We start from the raw sequence: 19,702 nt of genomic DNA, 5'->3' as shown, positions 1-19,702 counted from the left end.
GCAGAAAGTATTAACAATTGTTTATTTGGATAATTTAAACATGAAAAAAAAATTTGGATGCTGAAAACATACAAAGTAAAACAATACGTTTTATTGTCGGTTGATTATTTGTTTATGTACATATGTGCAACTGGAAGTCGTAAACCGTTACAAGGTCATTTGAGTTTTATATATATAGGAGACTTATGAGAGCAATCATTTTACAGATCAGTTCTTTCACCAGTGTTCTTGAAAACTAATACCACATCAGGAAAATCAGATTCAGGAAGGCATTTATTATAGAGTTTGGAGAGGCAGTTGCTTAATTGCAAACCTCTGAATGGTTTTTAGATGGTCAGTGTTCTGAGAAGATTAGAATTCCAGATTGAAAATAAAAATTACAGACTAAGATTATTCTCAGATCATGGCCTTCATTTAGTCTTGAGAGACAATGGTTACACCTTGTAAAAGTGGTTTCAAGTGTAATTGTGAAACAAAGGTTGCACAGTCTGCAACCACACCCTTCCTGAATTGGCACTGCTTGAATCCAGTTGTAAGAAGAAATCCAAGATGACTGGAAACTGCTGAGATAAGCAGAGAGTCCAGAACTTCTGGAATAAATCGGCCTGGTTGGGTATGTGGTGGTGGCTGTCACTGATCTTCAAGTGCTGCTCTTCCTTTCTCTTCCTTCATCATTAAATCTGATTGTATGTTCATCTGGCATAGCTACGGAGATGAATTTTAGGCTCTGATAAAAAAAAAAAAAATTTTAATGTCCTCAGGTAGAACATATAAAACCAACAGATGCTTTGATGTTAGAAATATCATGTTGCTGGGTGATTGTATTAGATGAACTTTGAGGTTTTATGTAACCCTTGTTTTCACAACTATGCTACATTCTGAGCAGAAAAAGATATTTTCTATGCTACACTGAAATGTGGGCCTATTGTTGCATAACCTCATATTGGGGCTTAACCCAGAATTTGACAAATATACATGGACACAGATTTTATATGGAAAATTATCATTGACCTGCTCCACTACTATCTTGCCTGATCTATTACCGTTTTAGGCATCTTGTTTCAGCTTAGATTGTTGAACACTTGTTAACTTCAAAATCATTCACTTTTAGGAGAGCCTGTCTTTCACACTTCACATATTTAGTGGTTAAGACTGTAAAATATGAGAAATAGTTTGTGGTATTTGGATTATTGTTCTCATCTTTCAGTTGATATAGGCTCCCACCTTCTTCAGGTGCATTTTATCGAACCAGGGAATCTTTATCCTGAACTCGGGAATGTGTATGGAATTTTGAATGGAACCCTTTAATTTAATTAACAGGGGTGGTTTGTTCTCATTTTGTCAGCCACACTGATTAAATTTTTTAATGATATTCTCATTATCAATCACATTGAGTATTGAACTTTTAATCTCCAGAAGACTGGCTCTTAGAACTATTTATTACTTAATATCTTCTTTTATTCATTGTGCCACAGGTTCATGTGGATTAAATAAAAGGTTCCATTCAAAATTCTGCACAGATTTCTGAGATTTTCAAAATACACCTGGAGAAGATTTGCAGTTACATCGACTGAAACATTCTGAGGAAACGACTGAAATGAGAACAGTAGTTCAAATGATACAAATAATATAAAACATTCACCCTCATCTCAAAAATTCTGTTTAAACGTTATTTTCAGAATTTGATGATAATTTGTCCCCTGTGCACTGTTGTTCCAGATATTCGGTGTTGGACAGTAATTTATCTCTTGTCAATTGGTGTTCTAGATTTTTTTTTTTTTTTTTTTTTACATAGTGGTCACCACTTATCAAGGCCCGGAAGCCACTCAGGGATAAGGGTTATTGATATATATGTAGATATGTAGTGTTAGACTAATAGGGAGAGACGTTCCTTTGATTTAAGTTGTTGAACATGATTATTTGTTTGTTTTAGTTATTATTTCACATGATCTTCATATGACATCAGGTTACCACATTGGATTTCACCAATCATCAGAATTAATTTCCAAAAGCAACAATAAAAACTATTGAGTCTTACAATGTATTAGGTTGGGGAATAAGTTTGTAGCATTTATATATATATATATATATATTTTTTTTACAACGACTTTTTGCTTTTGAATGAAGATGATTAAAAATCGTTTTGCCATCGCAGTTCATTTTTGCAGTCAATTCACAACTTGTTTGGTGGGTATCCTCCTTCAAAAGTGCTTTAAGATGCTCTTTAGAAGATCTTTCACTACAGAGCATTTCATCATCTCAAAATCGCCATTTTTTAACTTTGCAAATCATTTCCGACACCTTTTCCATATATCTTGCAAATGCCTTGGACTGCTTCACCTGCTTTTTGGCCTCAATGAAAAGTGAGGAAGAGCAAGTGTTGAAAATGTTGTTTTTTACTTCCTGGATATTCCAATTCTAAGCCTAAAAAGTAATAAAAAATTAAATTAAGCAAAAAGACGATTAGCACAGTTTTGTATGTCATGAAAAGTTCTATCGAATGAATGTCATACATTTTGTCAAAAAGAAAAAAAGGCCATTGTTATAAAAGAAAATATTAAAACGTTACAAACTTATTCCCCAACCCAATATTTTATTTTTCACTTCTTAATTTCTCTGGCCAGGTAATTCAGTACAGGCTTCAACCTTTCAACCTTCGATTAGTCTCTCTCTCTCTCTCTCTCTCTCACCTTGAAAATGATGGTAGAAACCAGAAAGAACCTCTGCAGCTACTACTGTTTGCTTTCAATTAATCAATTTGATTTGGTTGCTTTGTTTTAGACATGTCAACTCTTATTGGGCTATTTAGTGTCAAACCCACTAATTTTGGAAAAAGTGTTCATACTTAATATCTTCACATATTTATTCATGGTGCTTGGTTGTTTTGTAGAGAAAAACTTTTGCTTTTGTTTAGGACTTTGCAGAACATGATTAAGTTGTACAAATGGAAAAGAAAAAAAAACAATAACATCAATGTTTGATGCATTTTAAATCAGAAAGTATTTTCAGACAGCCTGATCTAATAGAACCAGTTAAATTTAAAATCAATCCATCTAAACAGACCTTTTTCCCTAACACATGACCAACTACTTTAATCTCCCAGCTCAAATCCATTGCATAACAACTTGATAAGCATAATATTTCTTTTTGTCAGGAGTGTGTGACTGTCAGTGTAAAGGCATACTGCAAGTTTTAAAAGGTCAATAATACAAAGGTCAAGAGCACAGTCGACTGGAAATAAACTGTGAATTGATCTATTTTCCATTGATCCTATTTAAGATGATACAATAGTTTTAATAAGTATGCATTGTGCAGCATTAGATTATCCTCAAAACTTGATTGATTGTTGTGTTTTATGGCATGTTAACCATAATTGAATCCCTATTTACTTACCTTCCCACGAGGACAGAGTTAGACATAAGATTGTTTTTGTTTTTTTCTTCTTTTTTCATGTAGGAGAAAATCCGGCTTCTCCAAAAATAGTACTTTAGATTGTAGATTAAAAAAGAATTTGTTTTAATTGCCTCAGTCTAGAAGGATTACTCTTTCATTGACAGACATTTTAAATTATTTAAATACATTTTGGCAAATTTTTTTTTTTTTTTATGGAAATCGCTCCAGGCAAGGCATGAAACCAATTGATGTAAGGGTCTTAAAAAAAAAAATAACATCATTTTTAAATTAAAAAAAAAATACTTCAAGGTCAAAAACTAGCTAACAATATGTGTTACATGGATAGAGTCTAACCCAGAAAACAGTAGTTCTTCCCACTTTATAAGAAATATTTCTCATTGAATGGAAGGACTAAAGGGCAAAATAAGAGAAGTAAGAGTTAAAAAGCTGATGAAAGCAATCAACTGTGTGGGATGAGGGGGTCGTTGGTTATCCTGTCTAAAGAGTAAGATAGACAGAGGATAGATGACCAATGACCCCTCATTCCACACAGTTGATTGCCTTCATCAGTTTTTTTTAACTCTTGCTTCCCTTATTTTGCTTGTTAGTCCTTCTCAAACCCGCTCCATTCTCACTTAATTGTCCAAATATCATTCCTTCTGCCATTTGTCTATCACTTTCACTGCAACAGAGTTATAGTCAGCTTAATGCACTTCCTAACTTCCAATGTAGCACTACCAGAAGCAGTGACAAGGCAAATCAGTTCCTTCACTTCTATTGTTCTTCATTCAGTATCACCACTGGAAGCAGTTTTGTAGAATAGTTGTTGGGAGGAGGGGGATGGGCTTTGATATGGTTGGGAAATAGGGTAGGTAGATAGAAATGGTTAGAAAAGCTGTGAAATAGAGAGTAGAGACAAACACCTTTCTCAAGGGTGTCCAGGACAGTTTAGTGTCATATGCCCGGAATAAATTCTATTTGACCTATAGATGTGATTCTGGCAGGTACTACCATTTTGGGTCAGAGTGCGGCTGAGAATATTGGTAATTAAGAAGTAACTTCACGCTCCCTAAAATGCCCAAATTAGGGCTCACCATTGGATGCATTTTAAGGTCATACTATGGATTTCTTCAAAACTGCTGGGGGTAAGTATTCCTGTATACATATACTACTGCACGGGCTTCTATTCATATACAAACATCTACCTGTACTTATATGTACAAACACAGACATTCACTTGCATACACATCTGCTAATGCACACATCTGCACTGATAAATCCCCATTCATGCAAACATTCATTCATATACACGTCTACTTGTATACACACACACATCATATAATACATGCACATAAATGCACACATATGTACGTACACACGCATTCATTCATATACACATTGACCCAAGCATACATTGACTCACGCATATACTCTTGAGAAAACTTGAATGTTCACTGCATACTATCCTCAAGTGTCTAAGATTGTCAGGATATTTCACCTACAAATAAACTCTGGCTAACCATCTATATATATAAAAGGCAAAACAGCCGGGCGAGTTTTTGTATGTCCAGCAAAGCTTTTTTTGTGGGGGTTCTCCAAGGAGGGGGTTACTATTCTTTACAACTTTTTATAGACTCCCTAGATTATAATATCTCTGATTTGCGAAGGGATGTCGTGTCTAGATTTATTTTGATCGACTTTTATAAAATTCACGCTATTCCATCCTCTCGCGTGTTTGTTTGTCTTTTATGTATAAATAAAGCGAAGCTGAATTGAATCAAATCAGCTCACTGGTCTTTATGGCCAGCACGTTTTGAAGAAAATCAGCTTTGATCAATGTGGGGAATACCCTTCATATCAGACAATTGCTATTCATTTGAGAACTCCCCTTTTCTGGGGGAGCTTGGTTTTCCCAACATCGTGAGGAAACAAATAAATACAAATAAATAAAATGGCAGAAACCTGAACAGGCCTTCAGCCAACGTTCATTTCTGTACCTGCGAGCAAGTCAATTTTTTGATTGACATCGCTAAATTTGAACACTTTTCACTTCCTATGGCCTCGTAGTGTAGCGGTAAGATGTCACATTTTCTTTCAATTTCTTTTCTGCCTTCGGGTTTGTCATGGATTCGAGCCTCCCTCCCTACTAACACTTTTCCTTTTTTTTCTTTTACATTTCCAAACACCCGGACAACGCCGAGTACCCTCGCTAGTTCAAAATAAGAATCTCTCATTATGGCTGTTTCACAGGCTTATACAAGGAATAGTGAATCTTCTCCAAGTGATGTGGCCTATAGTAGCAGCACTAAGCTGGATACTCCACCAGACTAGATGAATTCTTATCCAGGAATCCAGTAAATACAAGAGAGGACAAGAAAGATATACTATAACATTGTCAGTTGATCAATTAGTGAGAAAAAAATTAATGTTTCTACTCAGTGCGTAATGTACTGCAGATGCACATATGTAAATGCATGAGAAGTGACATCACTGGAGCAGGGGGAAGGACTATAAAAAGAGAAAGATAAAGATCTCGAGAGAGAGAGAGATGAGATAACGTTTGAAATCTCAGGAGAGACTTGGAGAACATTCTAGAACGTGTGAGTGATATCACAGCTGTAACAACAAAGAAATAAATGCTGTTGCGCAAACCAAAAAGCAAGTCAGAGTCATTTCCTGTTTTTTTATCCACTTTGTGACTGAGGCAAACAATGTGTGTACAACGTGTACTACATTACAAGTGTTTGCGAGATAAAAGAGAACTTTAATGGAATATTCAAATGTTTATGCATCTCACATAAAGATGAGGTGTTAGCCCCTTGATTTTTTGAGAACTCTGAAGTAAAATAATACATTTCCATTCAAACACATGTCAGTTCGTCCACTTAACCATACGTATTTATACATGTCAACAGATGTACAACTTTTTTCCGTGCACACATTTGCCCACTTTTATGCATGTATGCATATCTGCCCACGCACATACCCACCTTTGCACTCACATACACAAGCACACATCAACATAAATCTTTTTATGTACGCACCAGCTCACAGACATATCCACTTACCTGCACATTTGCTCACGCACTCATCCAGTCATAGACACATCCACTCTCCACACACCCACCCGCCTGCAAATCCACTCACACCCACACCTCTGCTGATCTTTGCCACCCACGTATCCACATTTAAGTAAATTGAAACAAATCTATACTTATTTAAGCATAATTATTTTGGTTTACTGAAACAATTTTCTATTCGATATGAACACCAGACATTTCTCAAATGGTTTCAACCCTATTATAAAACAAACTCATGAGAAAACCAGAAAGTTTAAATTAAAGAATTGACTATTTCTATTCTTTTCAAAAATAAATCTTTAAAAAGAAAATTGCTTCTTTAATCTCTTTCTTTCTCTCTTTTTCTTTTAGTAATAACTAGCATATTGCCTGGCATTGCCCGGTCATAAAATATGCTTAAATATGATATTTTGATTAATGCAGATTTCGTATTTATTATTATATTATATTCGACCCAATATATAATTTTTAAAAGTTAAAAAAAAAAAATGACTTGTGTGCCACCAACAAGAATCGAAACCAAAACGTTTAACTTATGATTTACTTTTTCTTTGGTGTTAATGCCTGAGCTATGAAGACATGTTTGCTACAAGGCTAAAAATTAAAACAGTTATTATGTTACGCATGAATATTCGTAATGCCGTCGTTTGACCTTCACCTGGCAAATTACATTTTTTTAAATTTTCACACTTTTGCACCGATTTTCTCTGGCTAAAACCCAAATAAAAAGTTTTGCATGGGTTCGAATACTCTATATATTAAGTTTCATGTCTGTAGACAAAAAACTGACAGAGGAGTTTGATAGACAAAATTTTTTAAACATATATATGCATAAATAAATATATATAGAAAGAAGTTTGTTTTTACTATAACCCTTTTACGCAAATATTATGCAAGTATAAATCATGTAGAATATCTACATGAATAAAATTACGCATAATAGTTAACTAAAGATGATCATCCCTTAAAAAAACTGAAAGAAAACCGAAAACTGTCTTAGGAAGTAATTTCGCAAGAGTTTCATCAGCAGGAAATGTGACATTTAGTGAGCATCACATTCATCGGACTTGAATCCTTATCTGTAGGGGTAAAATTTGTGGGTTTTGTTATTTTGTTTCGAGTACTCTCTCTATATAAAAATATATTTATATATATATATATTTTTTGCTTATTAAATATTTAAATACTTTTATTTAAATATTTTGTAATATTTTTATGTGCTTAATTTTATATATATATATATATATATATATATATAAATGAGATTGGAAAAGCCGAAAGCAATGCAGGAAATTGGAAAAGTGAAGGGAAAACAAAAACAAACAGATGAGGTCGTATTGAGACGACGGTAAACAAGTATTTATTTTTATTTTATTTATTTATGTTTTTTTTTACTAAAAATATTTCGCAAACTTCAGTAATATGTCCGGTATAGTGTAAAGTCCTTGGATGTTATATATATATATATCATCTGCATGAGTTTGAACACACCGGTAGGCTTTTGTTATTAGTGTCAGAAGGTTGTGAACTTGATTCATTATCTTTGTTGTAAGCTGATCCATGAAAGAGGTGATTAAATATTTTATATATTGTCTTTCACTTCCATGTTTAGTTCAAGAAAACCCAAAGGTTCGTTTTCCAGTAAATTTAATTGGTTCATCATTTGGATAGGGAGGAATTATTTCTACCTCTTTTATTATTAAAGAATGATTTATGATTATATAAGCTACTTCTAAATGTAGTTGTTCTACTATTGTGCAATTTTTTTCTCTCCAGGGGTTCTTTTGTAGATATTGTTTTTATATATACTATAGAGATTGTTTTGAAATGGGCAGTTGCCTACATTGTTGCAATTGCAGTTGTTTTGATCTACCCTAGACTTTAAATTTCTATTTATGCTATAGTGTATATGTTTACTATTACTTTTGTTGTTTTTATTATATTATCATTATATATATTTTTCATATATTTTTCTAAATTATTGCTATAACTGTATTTTTAGAGTATTTGTATTGTATTGGCTACTTTATGTAGGATGATATTTGGATGAATTATAAGTTAACTAGATTCACTTTTATTAGTCCTACTTTATTTTTTTTTTACTTGGGATCATTGCTTATCAAGGCGCAGAGGCCACCCTAGGATAAAAAGTTTATGAGTGTTAGATGGTGAAACAACACTGTGATGATTAGTAATCGTGGAACTTAGGTATGATTTAATTATATAAGAAGACAGCTCAACAGAAACTTATTTACATTAGACTTGAAAACGACCACATTATAGTCAGCTGGGAAGCAGGTTCACGGTATTATTTTCCATAGATGGACAGATCTAAGAAATAAACTCATGGAATTTTTGTTTAGTTTTTAGGCACAGATAGAGAGTAAGGTTGACATTTGTTGTTGCTAGATGAGTATTAGTTGTGAATGGTTTACAGTAGATACCATATCAGCTGAGCACCTACCATAAAAGTAATGATAGAGCAAAGTCTTTTCTGTGAGAAAGAGGAAGTTTTTCCTTTGTTTAAATGGAAGCATAAACCATATAATCTTTCTACTTCTTTTCTTTCCGTTAGTATTTCCCACTAATTTCATCAAATTAATTGTTGTATTTGTATAGCTACTTTTCTTTTTGTTAATGTTGTATATATATATATATATATATATATATATATATATATATATATATATATATATATATACTTGTTTATTGTTATATAAACATGTTTACATCCCGCTGCTACAAACAGCCATTTGTTTCAATCAAACAACAGATATAATCAGGCAGCGACTTGACTATTCAAATGTTAATTGAACATTTGAATAGTCAAGTCGCTGCCTGATTATATCTGTTGTTTGATTGAAACAAATGGCTGTTTGTAGCAGCGGGATGTAAACATGTTTATATAACAATAAACAAGTATTATCAGCTCTTTTTATTGAGCACTATCTAATAACCTCGTTGAATTCACTAGTCTATTACTTTTGAATAAAAAAAAACCCGAGTATATATATATATATATATATATATATATATATATATATATATATATATATATATATATATATATATATTCATCTAGAACTTTTTTATTATCTTAACTGCTTTAGGTATATGCTTAATTATTGATTGTGTCTGATTAGATAGTGGTTGTACATAGATTAGCATTCTTCTTCATATATGGTTGGAATAGAAGCGACCGGATAAACAGAAAAATAATTTTTTAAATCCTTCATTTAATCTAAAAGTCTGTGTTAACACAGAGGTCAATAAGGGACTGGTGTTAAGTGAAGAGTTTGTTTTTATCAATAGTATAAAGGAAAAAAAAGTTCCAATTCCATAAAAGAAAAAAAAATATTTAAAAAAAAAACAGTTTTCAAATAGGAATGCGTTGTTGATGAAATGCTGATCACATAGCATCCTCATCTTCAAAATGTAACTTCCTTTGAGTCTGTATTTAGTTTATTTTAATATTTTGGTCTGGGGAAAACTTTAATCTGTATTAGGTTTTAGCTAGAATGTGTATTGGTTCATAATTATTTCCCTTGCATTTATTCTTGTCCAATGTTGAAGGAAGCATTCCTCACTTTAGAAATGAAAAACCTTTAATCTGCCCATGTGTATAAAATCCAGAATGAAACAGTCCTTCAAAGCACATTGATAGTTTATTCAGCTCTTCCTAAGAGCATGCCTTCCAAAATCAACCCTAGCAGGCTTTGTTTCTTCTGATAGTAGCTGCATAGACTCTCAGAAACGCACAATATAAAATAAATAACATTTACTTATGCATTGCCCATGAATATCTCTTTGTCTATAACCCTGGCAATATGTGTTCTTTATACTTGGAATCATAATGAATTCCTTCCATAGTACATATATCTGTTATTCTTCCTTTATATATTTTAATTATATGTTTCATATATGCTTTTATGTTTATCTTTGAATGAATATAAATCTGACTGTTTTTTACTATTATCCTTTTCTCTTTATTTTGATATATGTGCGTATTATCTCCAATGTCACAAAATGCAAAATGGCGGTATGCTAAAGACGTAAATGTTATGATTTAAAATCTTCATAGTTTTTCACATATATACATATATATAGCCAGAAACATGAATAGTTATTATACTAAATAATGTATATTTATTTATATTAAATAAATATACTGCTCTAATTGTTACTGAGGACTATTATATAAACCCTAAAATTCATAGGATTATTTATCCAATCAAAACTATACTGGAAATATATGTGTGTAATGTAATTGATTTTATGTTTATTCAACATTCTTCTGGGATAACAGTGCAACCTTAGGCCTGTTGCTCATAAGTGGGAGCAAATTCACAAGTGTGTGAAGTAGAGATGACTACAATTTAATGTTAACTGAATATTGAATTTGTTCCAGTATGGATCCATCTTTCTTGACTAAGAGTTGCTTCTTGTTAATATTTTCAGAAGCATTGAAATGCTAGAATTATCAGGAAATTATCTCTCTTGAACCGAATTAAAATTGTCTACCCTGAAACATTACTACTTAATGGAGAATACACTCTTCTCTCTGAAAATTAAAGACTTATTCTATGCATAAGCAAAATTTAGAATAAGGTCTTTCCTTTTTCATGGCTGGGTTTATAAGCCAGTTGGCCATGGCTATCACAACTCTGATGTGGTTCTTGTCAAGTGCATTTCATAGTCATCGTTGTTTTCAAACTTCCTGATAGCTAACCATCTTTGCATGGTGTTTCTTTACTGGTTGCAGCAAAACATTCTCTGATATCACAAATCATGAGGATCGTTCCAAAAGTAAAGTCTCTTATTTTCTAACTCAAAATGTTAAAGAGCTATGAAAACGGGAATCATACCATTTAAACAAACTACCTTAAATAGTAAGCTATGTTGAATACTGTATAGTTTTTTTTCTTTTAAAAAATATACACAAAGAAAAAACTTATTTCAAATAAGTCCCTTCATTTGTCTTATTTTTATGAAAAGAAATGAAAAAATAACAAAGTCTGTCCACATATAATTATATCAACTTTATTTACGACAAGAGGGAATCATCTGGCCTTGCCCGGTTATAAAATATGCTTAAATATTTTTAAAATTCATACAGATTTCATATTTATTATCCAGAACCTGGAATTCTCTGGAATATTATATTGTATATAGTACTGATTTCAAAAGTTAAAACAAAAATGACTTGGGTGCCATCAGATAGTATTGACACCAAAACATTTGGTGCTTCAACTGCGTTCCCTACCATTTGAGCTATCAACAGATAGATAAGAAACATTTAAAATTAAGCCATTTCAAACTATGAATGAATTTCTACATGCAAAAGTAATAGAAATATATCGGTAAGTTGAAAGGAACATTTTGCATTTCAATATGTCTAGATGCGTTATTCATCCATCCAAACAAAGATTTTACTTATTATAAACCATCCCTGGTGTATGATTACTAGATTAATTTGAGTGTTATGTGATCAGTAGTTTAAGATTAAATATTTTCACACACACATACATACATCCACTGTTTTATTCATACAAACCAGATAACACAACCAATAGTAAAGAGTTAAGAAAAAAAAAGAGTTATGGTTATAGTTGAAGAAGTGTTGTTTTGTCCATATGTTTATGGACTTGTGTGTGAGTGAGATAATGAGATTATGTCTAAGCTATCACTATAAATAGATGTCCGTAGCGTAGTGGCCAAATCTAGATTTAGATTACCTGCAATGAGTCTATGTAGTAGTGTTATGACTGACAGGTATTCGTTTGGGTCTCTCAAGTTGAGTCTCTCAATGATTGCTGTTAGCTCCTGGGATGACTATTTCTGATTGGTTAAAGTTTGGTATTGGAAACCAATCAAGATTGGATATATATATATATATATATATATATATATATATATATATATATATATATACACAAACAGTACTGTTTCACTGTATCACAGCTCATTAATTCTGCTAGACTTGCACTCATCTCTAGCCACAGATTGAACCTACAACCATCTAGTTGATAGTTGGCAGTCTAACCTCTGGCCCATGAGATCAATGCCCGTAAACGACCTCATCAAATGTCCATTTATATACACACTTGCCCACCGATTTTACAGTGCTCGACCTGCTTTTTTATTTATAAAAACAAACAGGGCTTCACATTAACACTAATTAAGCACTAGTGAAATCATTTTATGACAGTTGTCTGCCCAAAGAGGGGGGCTTAAAATATAGTCATCCACATACAGTACTGTTTCGCTGTATCACAGCTCATCAGTGCAGTTAGACTAGCACCCATCTCTAGCCAGGTGATAAAAACTAAGGGAGCCAAGATCAGAGCTTTATTATCTATAATAATGTATGCTATCAAGAATCAGAAGTTTGGCACATGTATGTTTTGGTTATAGTCAAGATTGTTTGCTCTTTTTAACTTCCGGTTTCTGCTCTGTATACCGGACGAAAGTGATTAGCAAGATATGGCCCCTTCTCTTAAATCATTATCTTTCTCTCGGATAATGTGAAAAAAAAACCCTTTCCCTATGTTAAGGGTGACTTTTTTTCGTGTGTCTGCTTGACGATGTCAAGCCAAATTACGTTCTTACACTGTTTATTTACCTGCCTCCTATTGGAGCAAGGTTAAACATGAGGTCGGTTTAAATGTGGGTAATCAGCTTTCTCATTCCTTTTCCCCAAAATGGGGCACTCTGGATGGTTAATAAACTTGCACAGATTTGAACTGCCGGCATTTTTCGGTAGTGTGCCTCAGGCGATCGGCAATAAACCAATCTCTCTCCTCAAAGCAGGAGCTAATGCCTGGGATATAACCTAATACTAAACATTAACGTATTCCACTTTGATATAAGCAAAAAAAGAGCAGAGGTTACTTGTTTATCATTTGCAGTAAGATAATCAGTTTAACGCGGGTGCGCGCGTGTAAGGGAGTCCAGCCAGCTCACTCCAAGTAGAGCATTTTGAAAGGGTACAAAAATAGCTGAGAACGCATAGGCGCCTGAGACGATTGTCAATATACTAACTTTTCACTCGAAAATGACGGTAATTCCTGGGAGGATAGCTTCCAAACCATATCTCATTCACATTCAGACGCACCACCAAACTCTAAATTCAAGACTACCAGGTTTTACACCGGCTGGTATGAAATAGTGCTGTTTGCAACAAAGCGAGAACTACGATGAGAGATTAAAAAGAGCGTGTGGCCTTCGTAACAAGGGGAGACCACTCTGGCGGATTGAAGAGTTCTCGAGTGGAGGTGTGGAAAGTTGGTGAAGTCAATCAAAATGGCTGAGGTTCGAGATGGGGGCGAGTCGCCCCAGAAAGAGTCGGACCCGGATACCGGCGGGGCGACGGCCTCGATCTTTGAAACTGAGGCGCCTGGAACGGCACCGTCGGATGGAACGATGCTAGTGGCTAGTGACTCGTTCGAGAACATATACGAACCGATAGAATCTATACGGCCGAGACTGGGCAGTGGAATTATTGATAGTATGTCTGGGAGGAGAGGCAAAAAAGTCGAAAACGTCGATGAGGAAGAAGAAATTAATGAAGAGGAGGAAGAAAAGGTTCGATTATGTGGACAAAAAGAAGATGAAGAAAAGAAAGCTGATGGTAATAGGCGAGAGGCGGATTTACTAACTGATTGTCGGTTTCAAGGATTAAAGTTAAACAATGAAGTTGAGGAGGAATTAAGCAAAGTCATGGAAAAAGAAAAAGACGCGAATGAGGAAGCAACAGAAAATGAAAAAGAAAGAGAGAAAGAAGGAGAGTTGGTGAGAATAGAAGAAAAAGAGGTCGAAAAAAATGACGAAAGAGAAAAAGGGGAAGAAGAAAAACGGGAAATAAATAATGAAAGCGATGTTGTTATTACTACTAGTACACCGTCACCTCCCCCGGCGGAGATCTCGGTGAGTACAACAATTCCAGGTTCCGAGGAAACTAATGTTATTACTCATTCCACGAACTCTATGTCAACGTCAACGACGACATCAAGTACCCCGGGTGGCGACATTACTGGAGGTCCGGTCATCGACACCAAAAAAGTAAGTAAGAAAAACCAAAACAAATAATAATAAAGAACAAATAACCACTGATTACTAATGTTACTATGTCGTGTTTAACAATCGCGACGGAAATACTAGGAAACAAGTATGGATTTATTGATAGAGAAACAAATCAATTGCATTGTTGGATTTGTTATTTAAATTAACTTATGTTCTTCGTGGGGGAATGAGATCTTATTGCTTATTTAAAGGACATTCAGTGTAATTTTATGGATTTACTCGTCTCCAATCAGGTGTTTTTTTTTTTCTGGGAGGGGGTGATTTTTAACGCTAACCCTCTTACAACTTAGCAATTTACGATGGATTTAAATAACATCCTCGTTTTCAACGGACCAAATTACGTAGGGAAATAATGGTTTTTAGATGATAATGTTTCTATAAAGATACTATATCGGTTCTTTCATACAATAGTGACGCGATCGAAAAAAGAAAAGTACAAGTTAAAACAAACAACAGCAAAAACAAAAAAAAAAAAACCCAGGTTACTTCAGCCTATAAACTTTAATTTCAGCTAGAAAGTTGACAAAGATTTCTAAATCAATTTCAAATTACGTACTAGTATGAAGAAGTTATATAGTGGCAATCATTTTCTTTAATATTGTGCGTGTATTGTATTGTACTGTATTATTTACGTACTATTTTTTTTAAAATAGTATTTTCAAGTTTTTGATGTGTATTACAATATACAAAGGTTTGGTCAAGATCAAAGTGTAGTATTTGTTCTTCGGATGCTGCACTGCTGCAGTGCTGCAACTTCATTTTCTTGTTCTCTTTCGGTGGAGGAGAAATCCTTCACGACTGAGACAATTTTAATTTTTGTACCTTTTCTCCACGTTAAAAAACGACCCTGGTGTCTAACTCTGTCCCGTGGGGAGGCATAGTAAATAGGTACAATATACAAAGGTACGAAAAAGTTGTCATGCACTGCAGAGAGTGATCCGTGCTGAAATAACGTTATTTAAAAAAAAAACATTTTTAACATGGGGAGGGGGGGTGTTTTGTACCTTACAATTGAATAAAAAAAAACATCATAAAACTTTAATTAAACTTGGAAATACGATTTAAAAAAATAGCGCGGATCAGCCGGATCACTCTCAATATATAATAAATAAATGTTATCAAAGGCAAGATAAGTTATTTTTCTACTTAACTGGATATGGTTTTAGTGTTTTTATTTAATGTAAGATGTTTATTAGGTTCGAAAAAAGGTTAATATTGAATGCTTTCGGAGAAAGATGGCCGCGATATTTTTGAAGACTCGATAATCATTTCAAAATAAGAAATAAAAACATGGTGGTAGAAACCCACCCAATAAATGTTACCGTGACATTTATTGCGTGGGTTTCTATTATCATTTAATTTTATTTTTTATTCTGAAGTGATTATCGAGTCTTCAAAGATATCGCGGCCATTTTCTTCTTGTTCTCCGGTAGCGTCCAACATTACTATTTTTTAGAACCGGATAAACATTAAAACACTAAAAACTTATCCAGTTAGGTAGAAAAAGTAACTTATCTTGCCTTTGGTAACATTTATTTGTTGTATATTTTTATTTGTTTGTCAACAGCGTATTATAAACACCATAACCTCCCCATAATATGAATGACTTTCTAAATAACAACATTATAACAGTACAATAAGTGCAAAGTGCATAAGTATCTTAATTAGAATAAAGTTATCAAAACAGGTGTTTACTTCGTATCCTTTGACATTTAACAGTGATTTTGAAACCGTTAAACTGTTGAATAGAAATAAATTGTGACTTGGTTACAGAATCGGAAGGCATGAGGTTCTACTACGACTCCTAGGGTTGTAAAAAACACTTGACTTCTTTATTTTAAAGTCTTCCAACGCTTTTTTTTTTTTTTTTTTTTTTTTTTTTACAATCTTTTTGGCAAAAAATTACCCGTCTGCAAATATTCAGATTGTTGATTTTTTGGAGATTAAAAACTTCGACTCCGAGATTCCGCAACTTTGGGTTATATACGGAAATTTGTGTGTCTGGTATTATGGTTCATTTGTGCTCCTAAACTTGAAATAAATCATATGTTGTTTTGGAGAAAATGAGAATCTGTATGTTTCTCATTTCTACATGACTTGTTTGCACATATTACTATTTTATTTACTTTAATCGCTTATTTATTAAAATAAATTGAACAGCAGAAAATTAAACGCCGGCATGCTTGCGCCTTGCTTCAATGTTGACTTTTTTTCTTTTTTTAAAAACGTTATTATTTTAGCACGGTGGCAAAAGTGCACAGGTGTCAAATTGTATTTTGTTTAATTTTTTTTTCCGAGGTCGCATTTTACATAAACACAAGATGCGGCATTTTCGTGGCCATGTCGTTTATTTTTCGACATAGGACCAGCAGGTCACCAGGACCTGTAATTGCCTTCGGTGCATTGCATTTGTAAACAAGTCGGCTACTTTAATTTGTTGTCGAAGAAAAAATAAATAAAATTGGAATACTTATTGAGTAAAAAGTTATTTAAACTTGCTTTAAAGATTTTTTTTTTCGATAGACATCGATCATCTATGAAGATGAGAAATTTATGCTTTAAAGATTTATTAAGATTAGAAATTTTGATGCTTGTTAAGATAGAGTTGACAGATCAATTCTTTAAATATGTGGTTTTAAGAAAAAAATAACTGTACGTAATTGTCTTGTCGAAAATAGTAATATAATCCATCGAGTAAAACAATTGCTATTGTGTTTTTAGTAAAAAAAAGAGTCTATCACTATATTGTCCAAAACAAAACGTCAATCATTAGAGTGGCGAAAAGGGAGATAAGCATGTCCTCTGTACTTGCAATCTTCAAGGTGTTTACATCTAGGGAAAATGAGTTTCCCCCAATGTCCGTAAAAATTACTTTTAACTCTAATTTGGTGAATTTTTACGACTCCACGCTCCAGCGTATTATAAACACCATAACCTCCCCAAAAGCCTTAACATAAGGGTGTCTATTCCGAAAGCCGTTCTTAACATGGGGTAGTTTGGGGTGTTCATATTACGCTGGGGCAGGTCGAAAAAAATACCTATAAGTTTTTATGCGATGGATTTTCGTAATTTTTCGATATGTAATTATTTTCGACATGACAAGTGAATATTGCTGTAATGCTGTGTTTGCTTTAAACCACATATTAAAATAAAATTCTGAAAGTCATTCTTAACATGAGGTGGAAGGGGGGATATGGTTCTTCTCTTCATGCGGATGAAACTCTCCTGAAATGAAAACAAAAAATGTTAAAATGCACACGTGCTAAATATCTTGTGGAATTAATATGTTCAATCATTTATTTTTATAATTAATTACAAGACTTCGTTTCTTTATTAATTTTACGATTGGGTTTTTGGATAGACCACCATTACTTTTGTTACTTTCGTTTGTATGAAGTCTGTTCCAGGCGTGGCCATCGTGGTTCAGGCCACTAAACTGCGGTTTAACTCAATGTTCCTATTTATAATGCCTCCTCACGGGACAGAGTTAGACACCAGGGTCGTTTTTTAACGTGGAGAGAAGGAACAAAAATAAAAATTGTCTCAGTCGCGAATGATTTCTCCTCCACTGACAGAGAACAAGAAATTGAAGTGCAGCAAGCAGCACTGCAGCCACTGCACTGCAGGCAGCAGCAATGAAGAACAGATACTACACTCTGATCTTGTCCCGAAGGCCGGTTTAACTCGATGTTGTTGGTCTAATTTTAAATGTAAATTAAATTTAACTTTAGAAATGATTTGCTTTTTTAAAGAGTTTTTTTTTATCACACCCATTTTAGCAAAAAATGAGATTCTGTGTCAACAAACTTTTTTTTTTTTTTTTTTTTTTTTTTTTTTACGACTCAACAAATTTTGGTTAAGGTAAAGCCCTCAATCTCCACTTTCCATGCTAAGAATGGATTAATAAAAAATACGATGAGTGTGCTAGTAAAAATTTATAAAAAAATGATATTTCTGCAGAGAAGATACTTAACTTAAATAATAACGTTATTAGAAACCCGATCTTATCATGTGGAGGGGAGAGTGTATGTAACAATTCTGTATTTTCTTTCACCTAACAATTTCATAAACAGAAGATACCGTAAAACTGGAATTTAATTTGAAAATATTATTTTTAAAAAATAGCACGGTACTTTCTCTGCATAAGTATCAACAATATAATAAAATGAAAGTAAAAACGACACTGGGTATGTAGAGCTGGCTAAATAATAATGATCAGCTGAGTTTTTTAAAAATATTTTTTTATAGAGATTAAAGAATTAAAAAGCCGTTTTTATAAAAATAAGAAATTTATTGACCTTTTTAATGACATAATCCATTGTGTATTACTGTTTAATGTCATCTATAATGAGAAATCATTCAGTGGTTTCATGATTGAGCAAAAAAAAAAAATATTTCTAAAACTGAATTTGCGATTTAAACAAACGAAAAAAACGATACCCCCCCCCCACCCAAAAAAAAAACTAGATTTTTATTATACTTTATCTAATGAAGACATTATTAACGACTCTTTATACCAACCCGGCGTTTCCCAGGTCAAAATCATATTTGCAATTGTTAAAGAAAAAAAAAAAAAATTATTCCCCCCCCCTTATTTTTATTTTCCTTTCGAATAAATATTCGATTTCTAGTAATTAATAATAAAAATATAATTCAATGAGTATTTATTGAGCAAAGTTTCGTTTAAGCGAGACGAGACGCACACAAAAACACGAGATCTTCTTGTCTGATAGTTTTCAGTGATCGATTATAAAAAAATATAAATAAATAAAATATGACTACGTCAGGGGCGTGGATTTCAAAGTATGATGGAAAATCAGTGTACAACTTATTTACTTACAACTTAAATGAAGACATTTTTGTTTGAATTATCTGACTTTCTAGTATTTAAAATCACATTTACAAAATAAATAAAAATTGTCAACAAATATGAAACTAAATACAATTATTACCAAGTATTAATATCATCCCTAACATGAGTCGCAATGCAGATTTATTAAAGTAGGTGTAAGAATGTGTGTTGATTTTAATGTTAATATTTGGTGTCTGGAAATGTTAAACTAGCAGACAGACCCGGCATTGCCCAGGAATCTTTTTTTTACTTTCACTTTTAAAAAATATAATTTTTGAAAATTAAATGTATCCTT

At 33.1% G+C, this 19,702-nt stretch overlaps 1 protein-coding gene and 1 long non-coding RNA gene across 2 annotated transcripts in view; one reads left to right on the top strand and one right to left on the bottom strand.

Annotated features, from left to right (window-relative positions):
- Positions 1 to 71: 71 nt before the first annotated feature.
- LOC145293174 (uncharacterized) lies at positions 72 to 13,691 on the bottom strand. The gene is made up of 2 exons (XR_013869678.1): positions 13,515 to 13,691; positions 72 to 2,424 (listed from the first exon to the last, which is right to left on the bottom strand). It is a non-coding gene; the product is annotated as an uncharacterized LOC145293174 (long non-coding RNA).
- A 29-nt stretch (positions 13,692 to 13,720) lies between these two features.
- The window catches only part of LOC145293125 (protein SAND-like), a 66,349-nt gene continuing 60,367 nt past the window's right edge, over positions 13,721 to 19,702 (top strand). The window contains exon 1 of the mRNA XM_080139531.1: positions 13,721 to 14,534. Within this exon, the coding sequence (XP_079995657.1) occupies positions 13,776 to 14,534 (759 nt within the window). The 5' untranslated portion in view covers positions 13,721 to 13,775. The remainder of the gene's footprint in view (positions 14,535 to 19,702) is intronic.

The sequence above is a fragment of the Euprymna scolopes genome, chromosome 2 (assembly GCF_053919585.1).
Source record: "Euprymna scolopes isolate OS-2025 chromosome 2, ASM5391958v1, whole genome shotgun sequence".
NCBI lineage: Eukaryota > Metazoa > Mollusca > Cephalopoda > Sepiida > Sepiolidae > Euprymna > Euprymna scolopes.
Note: the sequence above shows the minus strand (reverse complement) of the source record. Positions and strands in the feature narration are given on the sequence as shown.